An 18,624-nucleotide genomic window follows, 5' to 3' on the forward strand; every position below is an offset into this window, starting at 1 on the left:
AGTTATCAACACATCCCAATAGAGTGATGAATTTGTAACAGTTTAACAACCTACACTGACATTATTATAATCTGAAGTCCATAGTGGGATTTTCTCTTTGTGTTGTGTATTTTATAGGTTTGAACAAATGTGGGAGGACTTGTATTCACTGTTACAGTATCATATATAGTTTTTACTGTCCTGAAACTACTCCATGATTGTCTATTTATCCCACTTTCTCCACTCTGGGAAACACCAGTCTTTTACTGTTTACATTGTTTTGCTTTTCCCAGAATGTTATATTGTTCAAATCATAAAGTATGTAGCTTTTCCAGGTTAATATCTTTTACTTTTTAATATAAAATATATGTAAGTTCCTTTTTTCATGGCTTAAAGGCTCATTTCTTTTTAGTGCTGAAAAATATTCCATTGTCTGGATGTTCCAGTTTATTCATTCATTACCATAGGACATTTTGATTGTTTCTTATTTTGGTAGTTATGAAGAAATATCCACAAGCAGGTTTTTGTGCTGATATAAAACTTTAGCTTCTTTGAGTAACTATCAAGGCACATAATAGCTGGATTGTTGGGAAAGAATGTTTGATTTTTTTTCTTAGATAAGAAAACTGTACCATTTTTCATTCTCACCAGCAATGAATGAGAATATTCTTATTACTCCAATCCTTGTCACCATTTGGGATTGTGAATGTTTTCGATTTTGGTCATTTCAATAGGTGTGTAGTGGTATTTCATTGCTTTAGTTTGTATTTCCTCGATGATGAAGGATGTGTAGTATTTTTCCTATGTTTATTTGTCATCTATTTTGGGGAGATGTGCATTAAGGTTGTTGGCCCATTTTAAAATTGGATTGTTTGTGTTAAATTTTATGACTTCTTTGGGCATGTCTTTTTATATCAGATGTCTTTTGAATATACTTTTTCCCATTCTGTGACTATCTCCACATAATTTCGACATGGTCTTTTACAAAACAGATATTTCTAATTTAAATGAAGTCCATCTCATCAGTTCTTTCATGGATCAGGCCTTGGGTGTTACCTCTAAAGCCATTGCCATACCTAGAGTCATATAGATTTCCCCCCCATATTTTCTTTTAGGAATTTTGTACTTTGGTGTTTTACATTGACATTTATGATCCATGTTGAGTTAATTTTTATAAGAGATGTAAAGTCTGTGTCTAGATGCATATTTTTGCAGGTAGGTTTCCAGTTTCAATACCATTTGTTGGAAAGAGTAACTTTATTTCATTGTGTTGATTATTGTGGTTTTATACTAAGACTTGAGAGGTTGGGTAATATCAGTCCCCCTATTTGTTCTATTTCCTATTGTGTTCAGTTTTCTGGGTCTTTACCTTTTCCATATAAAGTTTAAAATTTATTGATATCCACTAAATAATTTCCTGGAATTTTGATTGGATTATATTGAATCTATAGATCAAATGGAGAATGAACTGACATATTGACAACATTAAATCTCTCTGAACATGGATTATTTTTCCATTGATTTAGTTACTCTTTGACCTCTTTCATCAGAGTTTTGTAGTTTTCTTAATATAGATTTTATACATATTTTGTCAAATTCATATTATTAGTATTATTATTTGGTCCCAGTGTAAATGGCACTGTGTTAATCTTAGTTTCCACTTAGTCATTGCTGGTAAATGATGGACTTGTATGTATTAACTTTGAATTTTGAAACCTTGCTATCATTGTTACAAGTTCCTGGAGTGTTTTTGTCTATTTTTTTTTTTTTTTTGTGATTTTTCATATAGATATGTTATCCATGAACAAGGATAGTTTTATATTTTCTTTCACAATCAGTATGGCTTTTTTCTTTTTCTTGTCTTAGTGCATTAATTAGGACTGCCAAGTAATATGTAGAAAAGCAGTGGTGAAAGGAGGCATCCCTTCGTTGCTCTTGATCTTAGTTGCAAAACTTGATTTCTCATTGTTAAGGATTGTGACAATATCCTTTTTGTGTGGATATAAAATTTGTAAATTAGATTTCATCAGATTTTTTTTTATATCTATTGATATGCTCATGTGACTTGTGCTAAGCCTGTCAATGTGGTAGATTATTTTAAATGATGTTTTGAATTCAATAATTAAAAAAATATTCCTTTTTATCCATATTCCTTTTTATCCTTTTAATATGAATGATGATCCCTATTTCATTTCTGATATTTTGTATCCTCTTTTGGCCAGAGATTTACTGTGGTGTAATTTTCTTCTTCTTTTAAAAAAAATACTTTTCAAAGAAACACCTTTTTAATTTCATTTTTGAACCTATTTTTCTCAGTTACATTAATTTCTACTTATTTATTTATTTATTTTTTTAAGATATTTTGGATTTAATTTGTTCCTCTTTTTCTAGTTTCCTAAATTGGGAAACAGATTGATTTTTAGTTATTTGCACTCAGTACTGTGAACTTCCTTTTCTAAGTACAACTTTGGTTGCTTTCCACAAAATTTCCTAAGTTTTACTTTGATTTTGATTTAATTCAAAATACTTAAGTTTTCCTTGAAATTTGTACTTTGACCTGCTAGAAGTATTTTTAATGGTCACACGTCTTGGAATTTTTGCGTTATTAGCTGCTAGTGTAATTTCTAATTTAATTTTTTTGTGTCAGAGAGTAAACAATGTATGATTTCTAGTCTTTTAAAAATTTTATGGTATTACAGCCATGAATGTGTTCGGTGTTGGCGAACTTTCCATGTGATCTTGAAGATATATATTCTGCTGTTAGATAAAGTAGTGTACAGATATTCATTATGTCTACATGATTGATGGTATTGTTGAGTTTAACTGTGTCTTTGCTGACTTTGCCTGCTGAATCCATCCATTTCAGATATAGGGGTGTAGAAGTCTTCAGCTAAAATGATGGATTCATCTTTCTCCTTTCAGTTTTATCAGTTTTGCCTCATGTAGTTTGCTCTGTTGTTAGATGCATGCATGATCAGGAGTACTATGTATTCTCAGAGTTGAACCCTTTACCATGTTATCCCCTTTATCCTATGTTGAATTAAATTTTTTTGTTCTTCTTAGTTATATATGACAGTTGAATGTACTTTGACATATCACATATAAATGGAGTATAACTTCCTATTTTTGTGGTTGTACATGTTGTGGAGTTACACTGGTCATGTATTCACGTATGAACATAGGAAAGGTATGTCTGATTCATTCTACTGTCTTTCCCATTCCCATACCTCCTCTCTTCCTCCCACTCTACTCTGTTCAACCTGTTCAACCTGGTGAAGCCCCTTTCCCCCCCACTTGTGAGTCAGCATCCACATATCAGAAAGAATAGTCAGCCTTTGATTTTTTGGAAATGGCCTTTTTCACTTAGCATGGCCTATTTGAAATGGCCTATTTCACTCCATCTATTTACTGGCAAATGCCATAATTTCATTCTTCTTTATGGCTAATATTCCATCGTGTATATATACCACATTTTCTTTATCCATTCATCTCTTGAAGGGCACCTAGGCTGGTACCATAGCTTATCTATTGTGAATTGAGCTACTATAAACATTGATTTGGTTGTATCACTATTGTATACTTATTTTAAGTCTTCAGGGTATATGTTGAGGAGTGGGATAACTGGGTCAAATGGTAGTTTCATTCCAAGTTTCCCGAGGAATCTCCACACTGCTTTCTAGAGTGGTTCACCAATTTGCAGTCCCACCAGTGTACTTTTTCTCCACATCCTCAACAACATTTATTGTTGCTTGTATTCTTGATAATTGCCATTCTGACTGGGGTCAGATGAAATCTCAGTGTAGTTTTAATTTGCATTTGTCTGATTGCTAGAGATGTTGAATCTTTTTCATATATTTTCTCACTGATCATATTTCATTTTCTATGACATGTCTGTTCAGTTCCTTTGCCCATTTATTGATTAGTTATTTGGTTTTTTGGTGTTGGGTTTTTTGAGTTCTTTATATATCCTGGAGAAAAATCTCTACTGAAGTGCAAGTGGCAAAGATTTTCTCCCATTCTGTAGGCTCTCAACATTCCTGACTGTTTCTTTTGCTGTGAAGAAGCTTTTAAGTGTGATACCATCCCTTTTATGGAGTCTTGATTTTACTTTTTATGCATTAAGAGTCTTGTTGAGGAAATTGGTTCCTAAGTCAACATGTTGGAGACTTGGGTCTACTTTTTCTTCTAGTAGGCATAGAATCTCTGTTCTAATGCAATAGTCCTTGATCTATTTGAGTTTTGTGTAGTATGAGAGATAGGGTTCTATTTTAATATGTTCAATATGGATTTCCGGTTTTCCCAGCAGCATTTGTTGAAGAGGCTATCTTTACTCCAATGTGTGTTTGTGATGCCTTTGTCTAGCATGAGATAAGTGTGTTTATGTGGGTTTGTTTGTGTCTTCTATTCTGTACCATTGGTCTTCATGTCTGTTTTGGTGCCAATACCATGCTGTTTTAGTTACTACAGCTCTGTAGTAAAATTTAAAGTCTGGTATTGTGATGCCTCTTGTTTCCCTTTTCTTGCTGAGGATTGCTTTAGTTATTCTGAGTCTCTTATTTTTCCACATAATTTTCATGACTGCTTTTTTTGTTTCTAAGAAAAATGTCATTGGAATTTTAACATGAATGGCATTAAACCTACATCATATTTTTAGTACTATGGCCATTTTGGCAATATTAATTCTGCCTGTATAAGATCGTGGAAGATCTTTCCATCTTCTAAGGCCTTCCTCAATTTTGTTCTTTAGAGTTCTGTAGTTTTCATAGTAGAATCTTTCACTTCTTTTGTTAGATTGATTTCCAAGCATTTTATTATTTTAGAGGCTATTTTGAATGCTATAGTTGTTCAAATTTCTCTTTCAGTTGATTCATCACTGATATGTAGGAACACAATTGATTTATGGGTGTTGATTTTATATCCTGTTACTTTGCTGAATTCTTTTATGAGTTCTAGAATTTTTCCAGTGGAGTTTTTTGGGTATTCTTAATATAGAATCATGTCATTGGCAAATAGGGATAGTTTGAGTTCTTCTTTTCCTGTTTATATCCCTTTAATGTCTTTCTTCTGTCTAATTGCTCTGGCTAGAGTTTCGAGGACGATGTTGAATAGAGTGGTTTAAGAGGGCATCCCTGTCTTGTTCTAGATATTAGAGGGAATGTTTTCAAGTTTTCTCTGTTTAGAATGATGTTGGCCTTGAGTTTAGCATATATTGGTTTTACAATGTTGAGGTATGTTCTTACTAGCCCTAGTTTTTCTAGTGTTTTAAGCATGAATGGATGCTGTGTTTTGTCAGTTGCTTTTTGTGCATCTATTGAGAGATAACTATGTGATTCTTATCTTTAAGTCTATTGATGTGATGAATTATGTTAATTGATTTCTGTTATGTTGAACCAACCTTTTATCCCTGGGATGAATCCCACTTGATTGTGGTGCACTATCTTTTTAATATGTTTTTGTATGCTATTTGCCAATATTTTATTAAGAATTTTTGCATCTATGTTCATCAGAGATATTGGTCTGAATTTTTCTTTGTCTTTGTCTGGTGTTGGTAACAGGATGATACTAGCTTCATAGAATGAGTCTAGAAGGGTTCTCTCCTTTCTGTTTCATAGAATAACTTGAGCAGCATTGGTGTTAGTTCTTCTTTGAATATCTGGTAGCATTTGGATGAGAATCCATCTTGCTCCAGGCTTTTCTTTGTTGGTAGGTGTCTTCAATTTCTTTCTTTCCTTTTTTTTTTGGTGGTGCTGGGGACTGAACCCATGGCCTTGTGCATGTGTTCACTATCTTCTATTTTATTGGAATATAGGGTTTCAAAATAATTTCTAATTATCTTCTGTATATCTGTAGCATCTGTTGTGATACTGCCTTTTTCATCCCGTATGTTAGTAATTTGAGTTCTCTCTCTTCTTCTCTTCATTAGCATGGCTAAGGGTCAGTCGATCTTATTTATTTTTTTGAAGAACCAACTTTTAGTTTTGTCAATTTTTTCAGTAGTTTCTTTTGTTTCAGTTTCGTTGAGTTCCGCTCTGATTTTAATTATTTCTTGCCTTCTGCTACATTTGCTGTTGTTTTGCTCTTCTTTTTCTAGGGTTTTGAGACGAAGTGTGAGCCCATTTATTTGTTTGTTTTTTCTTTTTTTGAGGAATGAACTCCAGGCAATGAATTTCCCTCTTAAAACTGCTTTCATTGTGTCCCATAGATTCCGGTATGTTGTGTCTGTATTTTCATTTATCTCTAAGAATTTTTTGATTTCCTCTTTTATGTCTTCTGTAACCCATTGATCATTCAGTAACATATTGTTCATTTTCCAAGTGATGTAGGATTTTTCCTTCCTTCTTTTATCATTGATTTCCAGTTTCATTCCATTATGATCAGTAAGATGCATAGTATTATCTCCACACCTTTGTATTTACTAAGGGTTGCCCTATGGCATAATATATGGTCTATTTTTGAGAAGGATCCATGTGCTGCTGAGAAAAAAGTATATCCACTTGATGATGGTTGATATATTTTATATATGTCGGTTAAGTCTAGGTTATTGATTGTGTTATTGAGTTCTATAGTTTCTTTATTCAATTTTTGTTTGGAGGATCTGTCCAATGGTGAGAGAGGTGTGTTGAAGTCACCCATAATTATTGTGTTGTGGTCCTGAACTTGAGGAGAGTTTGTTTTATGAACATTGCAGTACCATTATTTGGTGCATAAATATTGATAATTGTTATGTCTTGTTGGTGAATGGTTCTTTTTAACAGTATATAATGTCCTTCCTTATCCCTTTTGATTAACTTAGTCTTGAAGTCGATTTTATTCGATATGAGGATGGCCACCCCTGCTTGCTTCCGAGGACCGTGTGGTGGTATGATTTTCCCCAACCTTTCGCCTTCAGCCTGTGTATGTCTTTTCCAATCAGATGTGTCTCCTGAAGGCAGCATATTGTTGGTGTTTTTTTAATCCAGATTACCAGCCTATGTCGCTTTATTGGTGAGTTTAAGCCATTAACGTTTAGGGTTACTATTGATATATGGTTCGTACTTCCAGTCATGTTTGATTATTTATCTTTGTTTTTTTCTTTTTTAAATTTGGTTTGTTTATCTATGATTAGCTCCCCCCACCCCTCTCGCTTTACTGAGATACTTCCCACTGTTGGTTTTGGTTGTTGTTTTTCATTTCTTCCTCGTGTAGTGTTTTGCTCAAGATGCTTTGCAATGCTGGTTTTCTGGCTGCGAATTCTTTTAACTTTTGTTTATCCTGAAAGATTTTTATTTCATTGTCGTACCTGAAGCTTAATTTTGCTGGATACAAAATTCTTGGTTGGCATCCATTGTCTTTCAGTGTTTGAAATATGTTGTTCCAGGATCTTCTCGCTTTCAGTGTCTGTGATGAAAAATCAGCCGTTAACCTTATTGGTTTACCCCTGAATGTAATCTGCCTCCTTTCTCTTGTAGCTTTTAATATTTTCTCTTTTTTTCTGTATATTGGATATCTTCATAACAATGTGTCTTAGCGTTGGTATACTGTGATTTTGTATGCTCAGTGTCCTGTATGCATCTAGAATTTGTACTTCCATTTCCTTTTTTATATCTGGAAAGTTCTCTAAAATTATTTCATCAAATAGATTGCTCATTCCCTTGGTTTGGACCTCTATACCTTCCTCTATCCCGATGACTCTTTAAGTTTGGTTTTTTTATGTTATCCCATATCTCTTGGATGTTTTTCTTGTGGTTTCTTACCAGCCTTTCTGAGTTGGCTAGACTGTTTTCAAGATGATATATTTTGTCTTCATTGTCTCACATTCTGACTTCTACTTGTTCCACTCTGCTAGTGATACTCTCGTTTGAGTTTTTAATTTGGTTTATAGTTTCCTTCATTTCTAGGATTATTGTTTGATTTTTTTTATAATCTCTATCTCCTGGTAAAGTTGCTTATTTGCTTCTTTTATCTGTGTATGTAATTCATTTTCAGTGTGTTCTTTCATTGTTTGAATTTGCTGTCTCATGTCCTCTTTAAGATTCCATTCCATCTGTATAAGGTATTCCTTGAGTTCTTTATTTGACCATTTTTCTGATGCCTCTAGGTCGTCTGTAGATTTAGGCTGTCCTGCATTGTTTGTACTCCTTTTCTTCCTTGCTTTTTCATGCTGCTCATGTTACTTCCAGTTCTGTTTGACTGCTGAGTTACTGTTTACTCCTATAAATTTATTTTGGTTTTGTGTATCTCCGGAGTCTCTCCTTTGTGATGGGAGACTATGACTAGAGATGATGAATTTTATTGCACTTTAAAGCAGATTCATTCGTTTCATAAACTGTGTATGGATTCTGATGGCATATAGTGATCTGCGGTTTGGTCTTGGGACTTATGTTTAGGTCGAGTGATGTGATGGTATAGAGGTTGGTATATCTTGGCAAACTTGGAAGATTGCTCTACTAATGAGGGATATTAACAGGAGAATGGTCTGGAGTATTTGGGAGTAGCTAGGGAATTGGTAGCACTATATAACACCTCGGAACATTTACCTATACACATTTAGTAAATTACACAAAAATAGCATCGTAATGTTTTGGAGGAAAGGTATTAGAAGGGGACGGAAGAAGTCGCTAAAGAGAATGAGAGTAAACATGTAGAATTCAGGAAAAGGGGAATAAGGAAATTGAAAAGAAATGAAAAGACAAAAAAAAAAAAAAAAAAAAAACAATAAAAATAAAAAAAAATAAAAAAATAAGAATAAAAAGAAAATTTAAAAAATGCAGTCTTAGCATTTGATTAACTTCTCTTCCAGTAGGTGGAGCTGTGCCCACTGGGCCAAGCTTCTCCTCTAAATATGCAGGCACCAATCACTGTGAGGCGGCTCCTCCTCCCCCACTGGGCGGCTCTCCAATCCTGGGCGCCCAGGGCCTTTCCTGGTATTCAGTCACTTCCTTGCTTTTCCTCCAGCCAGGCCCTGCTCACCAGTGACTTTCACCACAAAACTGGCTACACGCGGGGTCTGCTGCTCCCAGGAGCCCTATTTTCTTGAATGACTGGGCCCAGTCTCTCTGATTGCCATTCCCCCAGACCCTAAGGTTGTGGAGCGCGGGGCTGGGAACCGTCAGCATATTCTGCCTGCCCTCCGGTAGCCACGCTCCCCGGGAGCTGGCGCAAGAGACCTCGGTTGTCAGCGCTGGTGGGAGCGGTAGCCGGGGGTCATGCGCTGCTCTTGACTCTCCCTCCGTCTGACAACCGAGCTCATGGTTAGAGCTGGGGGGTGGCCGAGATCTCCCCGCTGTGCGGAGAGGAGGGGCCCGAGGGTCATACATCTGCAGACGTTGGTCTCAATGAAGCTATCCCCTCCGCCGAACTCTGGTGACGTCAGTTCTCTGCCATGGTGGTGTCCAATGTGAAGGGCTGCCGTTAGTTCCCTTTGCCGGGTGTCTGATGCGAAGGGGGGGTCCAGTCCGGCTCTCCCAGGCCCCCTCCCAATCCTGGGCCTGTTGCCTATGAAGGCTCAGTTGGTATCACCCCAAAAGGCTCACGTAGGAACCGAAGAGCTGCCCCTCTATTCAGCCGGAGCGTCCGTAGCGCTGAGTCACTGCGGTTTGGCTGCGAGAGGCAGACAGTCAGCCAGAAATTTTGCACGGGAAGCTCGAATTCACCCGCTCTCGGCTTGGCGTGGGTTCTGAGGGGCGCAAACTGCTCACCCCTAGTCCATGTCAGCCCAGCATTGCCCAGTGATCCTGAGCAAACAGCACTCAGTCGGTCCAAGGCTCCCTTTGCTTGCGCAGCTGAAGAGGTCAGAGAACTGATCTCTCAGCGCCCGCTGCCATGTTGGATCCATCATAGTTTGAGTTTTCTCTTTCTCTAGCTAGCTTGGCTAATGGTTTATCAATTTTATTTATTTTTTAAAATAAGCAACTTTTTAATTTGTCTTTTTTTTTCATTCTTTTGTTTCAATTTCATTGATTGTAGCCCTGATAATTATTTCCTGTCTTCTGCTCTAGGTGTTGGTTCATTCTTTTTCTTGGGATTTGAGATGTAATGTTAAGTTTTTTTGTTGTTGTTGTTGTTATTTTAATGAATGAATTCAGTGCAAGGAACATTCCTCTTAGCACTGCCTTCATAGTGTCTGGAGATTTTGATATGTTGTATCCCTAGTCTCATTTACCTTTAAATATTTAATTTCATCCCTGATTTCTTCTGCTATTCACTGGTCATTCAGTGGCATATTATTTAGTCTCCAGGTGTTAGAATAGCTTTTATTTTGTATTCTATTGTTGATTTCTAATTTCATTCCATTATGATCTGATAGAATGCAAGATATTATCTCTATATTTTATACTTGCTAAGAGTTGCTTAGTGGCCTAAGATACGTTCAGTGTTAGAGAAGGATCTGTGTGCTGCTGAGAATTAAGTGTATCCAGTCATTGAAGGATGAAGTATACTATATATGTCTGTTAAGTCTAAATTATTAGTGGTATATTTTACTTCTATAGCTTCTTTATTTAGTTTTTGTTTGGAGGATCTAGCCAGTGGTAAGAGAGGTACGTTAAAATCACCTAGTATTATTGTGTTGTGGTCTATTTGATTCTTGAATTTGAGAAAGTTTTGTTTGATGTACATAGATTTTTCCATTGTTTGGGGCATAAATATTTATGATTGTTGTGTCTTGTTGATGTGTAATTCCCTTAAGCAGTATGAAATGCCCTTCTTTGTCCTTTCCGATTAACTTTTACTTGAAGTTCACTTTATCTGGTATGAGGATAGAAACTCCTGCTTGTTTATGAGATCCATGTGAATGATATGTTTTTTCCCATCCTTTTACTTTCAGTCTGGGACTGTCTTTTGTCTAAGATGTGACTCTCTTGGAGATTATAGTTTTGGGTCTTGTTTTTTAATCCAGTCTGCCAGTCTTTGATTTTTGATGGATGAATTTAGGCCATTTACATTCAGTGTTATTTAGATATGATTTTTATTCCCTGTCATTTTGATATATTTTAATTTGAATTAGTTTCTCCTCTGATGGTGTAGTTCTTTCCTTTGCTGTTTTTTATGGAATATTTTGTGGAGTATGTTTTGTAGAGCAGGTTTTCTTGTTGTGAATTCTTTTTACTTGTTTATTATGGAAGGTTTTTATTTTGTTGTCAATTCTGAAGATTAATTTTGCTGGGTATAGTATTCTTGGTTGGCATCCATTTTCTTTCAGAGCTTGATATATATTATCTAAGACCTCCTAGCTTTGAGGACGTAGGTTAAGAAATCAGCTAAGATCTGGATTGGTTTCCCTCTATATGTGACTTTTTATTTTTCCGTGGCAGCGTTTAAAATTCTATCATTATTCTGTATGTTAGGCATTTTCATAATAATGTGCCTTGGTGTGGGTATGTTGTGATTTTGTATATTTCGGGTCCTGTAAGCTTTGTGTATCTGATTTTCCATTTCATTCTTTAGGTTTGGGAAATTTTCTGATATTATTTCATTGAAAAGATTGTGCATTCCTTTGGTTTGTATCTCAGAGCCTTCATCTGTCCCAATAAATGTTAAATTTGTTCTTTTTGGGTTATCCTATATTTCTTGGAAGTTCTGTTCATGATCTCTTAACATCTTTTCTCCATGGTGAACTTTATTTTCAAGATTATATATTTTGTCTTCATTGCCTGAAACTCTGTCTTCCAAGTCATTTAGCCTGTTGGTGATGCTTTCCATTGAAGTTTTAATTTGGTTTATTGATACCTTCAGTTCGAGTATTTATTCTTAATTTTATTTTCCAAAATCTCTCTTTATTGATGTGATCTTTCACTTCCTGTAATTTCTCTCTAATATCACTCCTTACACTGTCCTTTATCATAGTTTAAATGTGATAATGTACATAGATTAGTTTAATTATGTACATTCTAAACTTCTTTGACATTTCTTCCACTGTGGTAGGGATGGATTCTGTTAGTGAATTCTATTGGTTTGCTTGGGGCGATTTGTTCCCTTGTTTTTTCTTGTTATTTGTGTTTCTACTCATCTAACAGTATGAGTGTAAGGCAGTAGAGAGTTTCTAACCTATAGACACAGTGTTCCTGAAGGTTTCCTGTATCTTATTGTTTAGGCGAAGACAAATAATAACAACCAATGCAAACAACATACAGCATTAATGCTATGATGTCTACGAAATTTGTCACAAATAGAAATGATGAGTTATTTCCAACAATAAAAACAGTAAGTTTGCAGAATAGTTTGTATAATAGTTTGCAATTTCAAATGGTGGATAGAGAGTTAACAGAACTGGTTTAGGATGTGATGATTATTAGGGAGGAGGAGAGAAGATAGAACTAAAAAATTAAAGAAAAGTGAAAAAGAGAATAATTGAGATTGGCTGTTAGCAGAAAAAGAGAGAGAGATTGAAGGGAAGTAGATAAGTGAGAAGAAAAAATATATAAAGTAAAAAGTTTACAATGAAAATAATAAAAGAATAAAACCCCCTGAAATACACTAATCAAATTTCCTAGTCCTCAAAAAATTGATCCATGAAGAAATGATTTAAAAAATGGTAGAAATGAGGAAAGACAAAGTCCTAAATATTAGTATGGATAAATGTCCATGAATGATTAAGGTCACAATTAAGCAAAAAAAAAAAAAAAAAAAAAGAAAGAAAAGAAAAAAGGGAAAAACAAAATGAAAAGTTAAAGATTTGTTTCCAATGGAGTTTAAAAGACTCTTGACTTCCCTTCTCAGTGGTTAAGAGGGGTTGTCTGGAGATTGATGCTTGCTCCCACCTCAGGGTGGGGTTGCTAAGGTGAGAAAAGTAATCCCATAGGCAGAACTTCTGGAGAGACTGTTTAGGCTTTGGTAGGCTCCAGGCTCTTCGCTGGATGCAAATTTATCTGGAGATTTTAAATTAGCACACCTACAAGGCCCAGCAATTGCTGGGGTCCACACTGGAAGACTGTACTCCAGGATCTCCCTTGGGTTCCTTTCATGTGATGGAGGAGCCAATTCTTAGTTCACTACTTCACCTGAGGACCCTATGTTTCCTGGTCTCAGATTCAGTCTCCAAACTTGGTATCTCCTGCATGCACCCTTTGGAATTCCTGGCCATGTAAGTCTCACCCTGCCAGTCCTGCAGGCAGCCAGATTGGAGGAGGGGGGTGTGGGGGGGAATTTTCGCAACTAGTTGTCCCCTGTGTAAACCTCTCTCCATATTTAATTTTCTCCTGGTCACTTAGGCACAGTCTATGTTATGTAGTGTGGATTTGCCAGCCTATATTTTCAGCCAGACTCGTGTTTACCAGGACTCTGCTCCCTCAACTTTTGATCCTTGTGCTGTGGCTACAAAATGATTCCTTTCTTTGTCTTCCACATGCCACTGGGAGAGATGTGTTTGCTTTTCCAAGCAGTGCTATTGTGGCTATGTGCCTTTTAGTTTAGTTGCGGAGTGTTTATGTGTCCAGTATTAAATTCCAATAAAGTCCCCTGACCCCCCTTTTTTTTTCCTGTTCACTCACCTTGCTGAGAAACTGCCTTTCTCCTTTCTTGATTTCACACCATGGAGCAGCCAGGAAAGCTGCTTTATTCTGCCATCTTGAACACCCCCTTAGTATATTTTAATTATTGATTAATTATTTTAATCAATAATTAAAATATACTAAGATAATACTTCTATGAAAAATAGGTTTAGATAACTTAATAAATTACTGGGTTAAGTGCTTTCTGTAATTTTATATATGTTCTTGTTTGAGAAATAGATCTTAATGTCCAGTGACTTTAGCTTTGGGGCCATGTGGGAGGACTTTTTGTAGTTGTTTCATAAGACCTAGGATGTTCTGTCCTGTGTTATCAGTTTGTTTTTTTCTGTTTTTCAATTTTGGATTTTTTAAATGTTATTCAAGCTCATACTCTATCCTTAGCCATGTTTAATCTGCTGATAGGCCTCTCAGAAACATTCTTTTCTTTACTGGTGGTCGTGTGGATCTGTAGCATTAGTTTTGATTCCTTCTTAAGTTTTCCATCTCTTAGTTTACATTTTCTGTCTGTTGTTGCTTTCTGTTTACTAAATCCATAGAAAGTCTTCGTATATTACTTTAGTTTCAAATTCCTACTTTTGTTAATTTTAGTATACTTTCCACAGTTGGTTATGGTTTTGGCTCTGTTTTCAAATTGTTTTTTGTCTCTTGTATGCCTTGTAATTTTTCCTTAATAGCTGATGTGATGGGATAAAAAGAATGGATGTAAATGGCCCTTGACTAATGTGGATAGGGAGGGGACATGTGTTATAGTCCTGTGATTAGGTCCCAGTTTTTTTTCCCCCTTTGACTCAGAATTGAACCTGGTGGCACTTAACCATTGACCCACATCCCCAGTTCTTTTAAGAAAATTCTAATTAGTTATTCATGGTAGCAGAATGCATTTTGACTCATTGTACACAAATAGAACACAACTTTTCATTTCTCTGGTTGTACATGATAAAGTTACACCATTCATGCAATCATGCATGTACATAAGGTAATCCTTTCTACCCCCATACCCCCTTCCAATCCAAAATTCTTCCATTCTAACACCCCCCTCCCCCAACCCTTTTGGGATCAGAATCCCCATATCAGAGTAAACATTTAGACTTTGGCTTTTTGGGATTGGCTTATTTCTCTTAGCACAATATTCTCCAATTCCATCCATTTACCTGCAAATGCCATTTTCATTCTTCTTTGAGGCTGAGTAGTATTCCATTGTGTATACATAGACCACAGTTTCTTCATCCGTTCATCTGTTGAAGGGCACCTAGGTTAGTTCTACAATTTAGCTCTTGTGAATTGAACTGCTATAAACATTGACATATCCACGTCTTGGCAGTATGCTGATTTTAAATCCTTCAGGTATAGACCAAGGAGTGGGATAGTTGGGTCAAATGGTGGTTCCACTTCAAGTTTTGTAAGGAATCTCCATATTGCTTTCCAGATAGGTTGCACCAATTTTCAGTGCCACCAGCAATGTATGAGTGTACCTTTTCCCCACATCCTTAGCAACATTTATTGTTGCTTGTATTCTTGAGAATTGCCATTCTTTCCCGTCATTTCTTAAAACCTTTTTATTTTCAGATAGGGTCTTGCTAAGTTGTTTAGGGCCTCACTAAATTTCTGAGACTAGCTTTGAACTTGGAATCTCCTGCTTTAGCTTCCTGAGTTGGTGGGATCACAGACATGCACTACCATGCCCAGTTCGTTTCAGTTTTGGAGTAAGTCTGTATCTCTGGACTGTGAACTTCACAAGTAGTCCTTAGTACCTCCATCCAAGCTTAAGTGAGGCTGGGTGGCCAGAGGTGGCTTTCCCTTTCCCCAGCTTAGTTTGTATGTGTACATCACCTTTCCTGACTGGGACAAAGTACCTGAGAAAATCAACTTACAAGGAGGGAAGATTTATTTTGTCTCTCAGCACCTGTGGTTTCACTCTATAGTTTTTGGCATCACTTGGAACTCATGTTAAAGCAGAGAATCATGATAAGGATCACATGGCAGAGGAAGATGGCTCAGGTCATGGTGGCCAGGAACCAAAGAGATAGTAAGGGGTTGGAGACCCAATATCCCCTTCAAAATGTTCACCCCCAATTACCTAACATCTTCTACCAGATTCTACCTCCTAAAGGTTCTACCACCTTCCGGTAGTACCCCAAGCTGACAATGAAGTCTTAAACCCATGGCCTTGGTGACATTTAGGGTCCAAACCAAAATAGTTTTATCAGAGCCAAACCTGTCGGGCTCTGATAAACCCCTGGCAGATTGGACTCTCATTAATAAGAACTAATCTTAGGAGAAACTAGTTAAGAGAAAGCTGGTGCTATAGTGTATTTTAAAATGCTCCCACCAATCCTCTGCCAGAAGCATGAGGAATTTTTTTCTCAGATACTGGTGGTTGACTCCTGGTGGTAAGACTCAAGCAAGTTTAGGAGTTTCCTATATTCACAAATGGGTCCTCCTGAAGTTTATGTATTTCAGACTTGTTCACATTGAGCCTCCATCTATCTCTAAATTGCAGGTTCAAGTTTTCCGGTGCCCCAGTGGTTCCCCCAGTGGGCTTTGCTCATGAGAGTGTTCCATTCAGCCATGTTCTTGGGTTCGCCTCCTACCTCCTCTCTCCGTTCCCCCCTTTCTATTTCCTTCCTCCTTCTCCCTCCTCCCCTCCTATTTTGAGGATTGTGGTTTGCCCTGTGTCAGCTCACCCTACTAACAAATTCAATATAGGTTGCTGATTATCTAATACATTCAGCTCTTTTCTTGTTAAGATACTGTGTTGACTTGTAAGCTTCTGTGTAGTACTAAAAATCAGAAGTCTGAATTTTTTAATTAAAGGTTTCTGTTTAAACAAAATTTTCAGGAGACTGTAACTGGAGAAAATAAAAGAGATAAAGGAGAACTTATTAATTTTAGGAAGCATTGAATGTTGAAAGAATGAGGGCTGGGGTTGTGGCTCAGGTAGAGCGCTGGCTTAGCATGTGTGAGGCACTGGGTTTTATCCTCAGCACCACCTAAAGTGTAATAAAGACATTGTGTCCGCCTATAACTAAAAAATAAATATTTTTTTTTTTTAAAGAGGAAGTTGAAAGAATGAAACTTTCAATGAAATGTTTCAGGTTGTGGGTCCATTTCAAAATATTATGTGCTCTCTCTCATTGAGGATATGTGGATTATTAGTGGAATTCATCAAAATTTCACTAGTATAAGGGCCATTGAAACACCTTGGTTTGGTTTGACTAGAAATAAATTAGACAGTAGTTAGATAAGGACACGAATGGTTGAGGATTTAGAAGAAACACATTGGCTATGAGTTCATAATTGTTGAGACTTAAAGTTTTCTACTTTTAGGTGTTTTAAAGTTTTCTGCAATAAAAACAGGAAAAATAGTTGCTTCACATCCACCTATCATCACCCTGGCTTTGTAGGAAAAAGTGGTTCAAAGCAGTCTAAAGTGAAGGAAACAAGTGAAGTCTATTGTGAAGCTTGTACCCTTAAAAGAATCTCAGGATTTCCTATAGCTTACCTAGGCAGAGTTTTAAGTTATGTCTCTGTTACATTGTGCCTAATTTCTAAATAGGTAAATCAATATTTATATTTTTTGTGTATTTGTTTATTACTTGAAATTGATTTTATTATATAAGAAAATGGAAACACTTAAAAATGACATTAGATTTCATTTATTCCATTTTATTAATCTTGCTCAAGCTACTTTCCATCTTTATAGAGTTAAAAAGTAATCAATGCTAATTATGTTGTTAATCTAAGTATCCTTCACTCACTCAGCATGGGGTGTTTAGAGAAAGTATCTGTCATTTCTTTCCTCCTGTATTATTCATAATATGCAGGAGAGAGATTTAGATCAAGTGTAATTTTGTTCTAACTTGGGTCATAGATGAGAAATGTTATATATTTAAAAACAATATTGAGGGAAATAGAAAAATGCTATATGCTATTTATCATTTCTAAAATTCAGATTTCTTAGTGTAACCATTATATCTTTCTTTTTGTTACAAAGAATCAATCCAGAAAAACTTATAGATGTACAGAAAAAATTGGAATCTTTTTTAGCCCAAGATCAAGATTTAAAAGAAAGAGCTCAAAGGGTAAGTTCTTTCTGAGTTGGGTACCTTTGTTGGAGTGCAATACATAATAAGTTTAAATTTTGTTGTTCTGCTATTTCTACATTGCATGGTCATGTATCACATATTCAAATGGTGTAATTTGTACATGCACCTAGAATATTCCTTAAAATTTCAAAGTGTTTTTTTTATAATAACCTGTATATAGTCTTGTCAGAGATACACAGAAAATCCTAAGATTATTCTTATACGTATAGTGCCCTGTTTTCTAGTGTATTGGGTAAACTTTACATTTCTTCAGTAAAGTTACTGTAAGTCCTGAATGCACTTTGACTATGAAATTAATATCTTTATATATTAGGTTAAATTTCTAGAAAGGATAAAACTCTTGTCAAGTTATCTTTAGGGATGAAATTTTAATCTGTAAATATGACTTATTCTCTGATTGCTTTTCTGGACTTTTAATCTTCTGTATTAGAAAAATGAAATTAAAAAGTAACTTATTTGCTAAATTGACAAATTACATTACAGTGTGCAACATGAGATTTTGAAACGGTATACATTTTGGAGTGGCTGAATCAAACATTAATATTCATTACCTTACATACCAGTTATTTATGATGAGAGAAGTCATGTTTAGTTATACTTACTCTTTCAGTTCATAGTGTCTAGCAATAGATTCTGTGGAAAAGGAAGATGTGAAATGATTATGACTTGTGCCTTCCAATCTACCCAGTCTATAATCTTTGAATTAACAATTATGAGTACTCTTATGAAGCTTTGCATTTTTACCACTGTTTTTACTAACTTCCTTATAGTTATAGGATCTTTGCTTCTCTCATAGCATATCAAAAGTGAGCTAGAGAGGAGTGATTAGGAGGCTGGATTCTATTTCAGCAGGCACATAATGTGGGAGGAAGAATATAAGGAAGGAGGAGATAAGATTGTTAGGGTAACTCGGGCAGAAAAAACATTGAGTAGTTGGGTTCTTTGTTATTTTGAAACTGGATATTCCCAGCAGAGAAGCAGAGAAGTAAGTTTTACTAAAGATCAAAGCTTCTATTTATTGCTGACTTATACTTTAGCAAAACATTGCTATG

At 35.8% G+C, this 18,624-nt stretch overlaps 1 protein-coding gene across 1 annotated transcript in view; it reads left to right on the forward strand.

The window, feature by feature from the left end:
- Ddx10 (DEAD-box helicase 10) overlaps window positions 1–18,624 on the forward strand; it is a 265,520-nt gene that overhangs the window by 58,090 nt on the left and 188,806 nt on the right. The window contains exon 11 of the mRNA XM_071616682.1: window positions 17,461–17,548. Coding sequence (XP_071472783.1) covers window positions 17,461–17,548 — 88 coding nt within the window. The remainder of the gene's footprint in view (window positions 1–17,460; window positions 17,549–18,624) is intronic.

The sequence above is a fragment of the Marmota flaviventris genome, chromosome 9 (genome assembly GCF_047511675.1).
Source record: "Marmota flaviventris isolate mMarFla1 chromosome 9, mMarFla1.hap1, whole genome shotgun sequence".
Taxonomy (NCBI): domain Eukaryota; kingdom Metazoa; phylum Chordata; class Mammalia; order Rodentia; family Sciuridae; genus Marmota; species Marmota flaviventris.